General features: G+C 42.4%; 1 protein-coding gene across 1 annotated transcript in view; it reads right to left on the reverse strand.

Annotated features, from left to right (window-relative positions):
* Rufy2 (RUN and FYVE domain containing 2) overlaps window positions 1-2256 on the reverse strand; it is a 30086-nt gene extending 27830 nt beyond the window's left edge. The window contains exons 1-2 of the mRNA XM_013017055.1: window positions 2073-2256; window positions 222-339 (exon numbers count right to left, since the gene is read on the reverse strand). Coding sequence (XP_012872509.1) covers window positions 222-339; window positions 2073-2256 — 302 coding nt within the window. The remainder of the gene's footprint in view (window positions 1-221; window positions 340-2072) is intronic.
* Between the last annotated feature and the right edge of the window lie 2314 nt (window positions 2257-4570).

Here is a 4570-nt window from a genome sequence, read left to right on the forward strand (position 1 = left end):
ATATATATATATATATATATATATATATATGAAAAAGAAAAAAAGAGAGTCTCAGGGAGTTTCCTGCCCAGACTGGGTTCAAATTGTGATCCTCACATCTCAGCCTTCTGAATAAGATTATAGGCATGAGCCACTAGCTCAGTACCAGTTGTAAGATACTTAAAGGGGCAATAAATGCATCTCTGTGATTAAGGATGAGCAACTATAATAAGATTACTTACTTAAGACCAGGTAAATCCCGGACACTGGCTCCTATTTCCTCTGCTTCTGGGTAGAGCTTTTCCACCAATTCCAAAGGGCCCCAAATAGTTTTGTTATAACTCAAAAATGACTTTCTTACTGGAAAGAAGAAAATATAATGTACACAATTCCAACATGTACAAGTGTAACAACTTTATCTTATTTCAACATTTCTAACTGTACAATTTTTTGGAGACCTTTTCATTCTTTTAACTACTGCATAGCCTCATTGGTGAGTAACCTGTTCAATCAGGATCCTGTTGTCCCTCCTGCTATTTTTGGTTATACCAGAAAAGTGTGCCGTCCATTTTTTCATGCCAAATATATGCAGAATGTTGTGAGCTGGGGGCTCACAACTGTAATCCCAGCTACTCAGGAGGCTGAGATCTGAGGATTCAAGATCTAGACCACCCCTGGCAGAAAAGTCCTAGAATTTCTAACTTAAATTATCCAGTAAAGTCAGATGCCAGTGGCTCACACCTGTAATCCTCCCTACTCAGGAGGCTTAGATAAGAGGATCTCTGTCCAAAGCCAGCCTTGGCAGGAAAGTATATGAGACTCATCTTCAATTAACTACCAAAATGCTAGAAGGGGAGCTATGACTCAAGTAAGTGGTAAAGTGCTAGCCTTGAGTAAAAAGAAGCATGGGGACAGTGTCCAGGCCCTGAGCTCAAGCCCCCAGACTGGCTAAATAAATAAAGCAAAAAGAATTAATGGCATGGCTCAATCACTAGAGCACCTGCCCAGCAAGTACATAGCCCTAAGTTTAAACTTCAGTACCACCAAATATATATATATTATTTATTTATTTATATATATTTGGTGGTACTGGTATATATATATATATATATATATATATATGTATGTATGTATTTATGTATGTATGTATGTGTATACATTTTTTAGGGGCTGGGGTATAACTTAATGGTAAGGTATGATACCATATCAAGTTCAGGATTACTTTCACTTTATTCTGACACTGGTCTTAATGACTAGATCTTCTACAGATAAAATTACAATGTACCTATCATATGCATTGCTCAGATAGGCAAATTTTCCTTTGGGGAGAAAGTCACAAGCACAAAATAGAAAATAACAGTATATTGAAAAAGCCCGAAATGACACTGTGACTCAAGTGGTAAAGTGCTAGTCTTGAGCAAAAGAGGCTCAGGGACATTGTCCAGGCCCTGAGTTCAAGCCTGAGGACTGGCAAAAAACAAAAACTGAAAATAACTGTATAATTATCCTAGAAAACAGTTCAGGGTACATGTTGAAAAAAAAAGTAAATCCTGGGGCTGGGAAGGTGGCTCAGTGGTAGAGCGCTTGCCTCACATGCATGAGGCCCTGGATTGGATTCCTCAGCACCACATAAACAGAAAAAGCCAGAAGTGGAGCTGTGGCACATGTGGTAGAACGCTAACCTTGAGCTCAAGAGCTGAGGGACAGCGCCCAGGCCCAGAGTTCAAGCCTCAGGACCGACCAAAATACAAAATAAATAAACAAAAAAAAAATTTTTTTTAAGTAAATAACATGCAACTGGCTGGTTCTGTGGTGTTGGTGGGAGGCCAGGGTGTGACACACATGAGGCAGTCTATCATAGACCCACATCTCTCACCTCAGATAGCTTTAAACACAACAGTAACATCAAGTACTTTCTGAAGATCATCTGTGAGGAAACAGACTAGTAATACTTCCTTTCAAAATCAATCCACTCAATATTTACACTTGTAAAGTAACAGGAATTATGGCCTCAAATACACATTTTCAAGGACATTTAAGATAAAAAGGAGGAATTCTAAAGTGTATGATAATTTTTTGGAAAATTCTAGTACCTTTAAGACCATGTTTCAGACAGTGTTCCATTACAACAAAGAACTGCTGCAGAGGGGGATAGTCCGAGTCCAAAGTGCGGCCAAAGCTTAGCGCAGATTCAATGAGTCCTTTGATGCTCAGCTTTGCCATGTTCAACAGGTTGGCTCTCTCTACTGCAATGGGGTCTTTTGTAGCTGAAAGCATAAAAGGAGTCTGGCATCGTTTCTCAGATATGACAAGGAGAGAGATACATAACATCCTTCCCTAATAAAACCAGCAGGGGCTTTGCCTTGGTGGAAAACTAATTGCTTCTTCAAGCCAAATTTAACTATAACCTTCTTAACTACCGTTTATATCTCTCTCCCACATACCACAGTACACTACCAAGGCATACCCCATTTGCTAGCACTCTACCACCTGAGCCACACTTCCAACCTCTAAACTATTCTCCAAATCTAAAAATTTGGCATTCTCCTGGATTTGTTTTGTTTTTGTGGGATCTCTTCAGAGTATAGCTTTTTAAAGACTTTCTGTGTAGATAGAAATTTTAAGGGTGGGCTGGGAAGGCGGCTTAGTGGTAGAGTGCTTGCCTTGCATGCATGAGGCCCTGGGTTCAATTCCTCAGCACCACATAAACAGAAAAAGCTGGAAGTGGTACTGTAGCTCAAATGGTAGAGCACTAGCCTTGAGCTGAAGAGCTGAGAGATAGTGCCCAGGCCAAGTTCAGGCCCCACGACTGACCAAAAAAAAAAAAAAGAAAGAAAGAAATGAAATGTTTATGTAAATGGACAGTAGGTATGGAATAAGGGTGAAATGTTCAGAATAAACTGCTAATCACATAAAAGGTACAGTTCTAAGATCCCAGTATCTCCCACAACATGACATATAAAGCATACAGTGAGGATACAAGAAAAGATGATCCCTTCTTTCAGTCATTTCAACCCTCTTTCTGTGTTTGCATTCTGATTGTTTTGTTTTTTGTTGTTGTTATTGTTGTTTTTATTTTTTGGGTCCGGTTGTGGGACCTGAACTCTGGGCCTGGGCACTGTCCTTCACCTCTACCACTTGAGCCACAGCACCACTTCTGGGTTTTTTCTTTTTGCTTATGTGGTGCTGAGGAATTGAACCCAGGGCCTCATGCATGCAAGGCAAGCCCTCTACCCTTTGTTTTTTTTTAATGCAGGTTTCTTTTTTTTGTGCAGGTACTAAGGTCTGAACTCAGCCCTTAGCTTTTCACTCAAGGTTAGTGCTCTACCACTTGAGCCACAGCTCCACATCCAGCATTTTGGTAGTTAATTGAAGATGAAGAGTCTCAAAGACTTTCCCGCCAGGGCTGAGTTAGAACCATTAGCCTTAGAACTCTGCCTCTAATTATTTTGTATGACTGCTTTAAAAGTTTCTCATACTTCTAAACAGCTGACCAGGTCCACTGTTTCGTTCTAAATACCAAAAGACATGTTTTTCTTTCTTTTTTGATCCATCACAGGGCTTGAACTCTGGGCCTGAGAGCTGTACCTGAGATTCTTCACTCAAGGCTAGCACTCTTTTTTTTTTTTTTTTGGTTGGTCATGGGGCTTGAACTCTGGGTCTGGGCGCTGTCCCTCAGCTCTTCAGCTCAAGGCCAGCGCTCTACCACTTGAGCTACAACGCCACCTCCGACCAGCACTTTTATCACTTGGAGCCACAGCTCCACTTCCAGTTTTCTGGTGGTTCATTGCGTTTCCTGCCAGGTCTGGCTTTCAACCATGATCCTCAGATCTCAGCCTCTGGAGTAGCTAGGATTACAGGTGTGAACCAGCAGCACCTGGCTTTTTAAATGTGTTTATGGTTACTAAAAGACCCCTCTTAACGTCCTAATTGCTAATTGATATGTTCAAGTCAAAGAAAAATATTTCCTTTCCCACAATTTTTTCTCCTAGAAATTGAGTCATATGGGGCAGGGAATGTGGCTTAGTGGCAGAGTGCTTGCCTACTATGCATAAGGCCCTGGATTCGATTCCTCGGTACCATATAAACAAAATATAAATAAGATTAATTTAAAAGAAATCGAGTCAGACATTGTTGTTGCTTGTTTTCAGCAAACCACCAACGAAACTGGCATTTCATAGTCTCTGACAAAGTGTCCATTTTAGTTTCGTGCCGTTCTTGGGATGCAGGGAGCTTGCGTAGGCCAGGCACGTACTGCACCACTGAGCCACACGCCCAGCCTAAAATGTCCTTATTTTAAGCAGCACAGATCGAGACTCGAGGCCAGCCTGGGTTGCGTAAGGAGACTCTGTCTCAAATCCGCCACCCTTAAAAAACAAACCCAGCATTCCCAAAGATCCAGCAGTCTCCTTGGGGCTAAGGTCCACGGCACGGAGCCTAACTCGGAGTGCTCAGCAGCGAGACGGACACGGGCTCGGGGCGGGCGGGTGGCCGGCTTCGTACCCGCCCAGAGGGGAAGCCATGGGAAGCCCCATCCTCCTCCTAACTCCCATTTGACGGGGGTGTGCGGCGCCGCGGGGCGCTGGCGGCG

Source organism: Dipodomys ordii, unplaced genomic scaffold (genome assembly GCF_000151885.1).
Source record: "Dipodomys ordii isolate 6190 unplaced genomic scaffold, Dord_2.0 Scaffold34, whole genome shotgun sequence".
Classification (NCBI taxonomy): Eukaryota; Metazoa; Chordata; class Mammalia; order Rodentia; family Heteromyidae; genus Dipodomys; species Dipodomys ordii.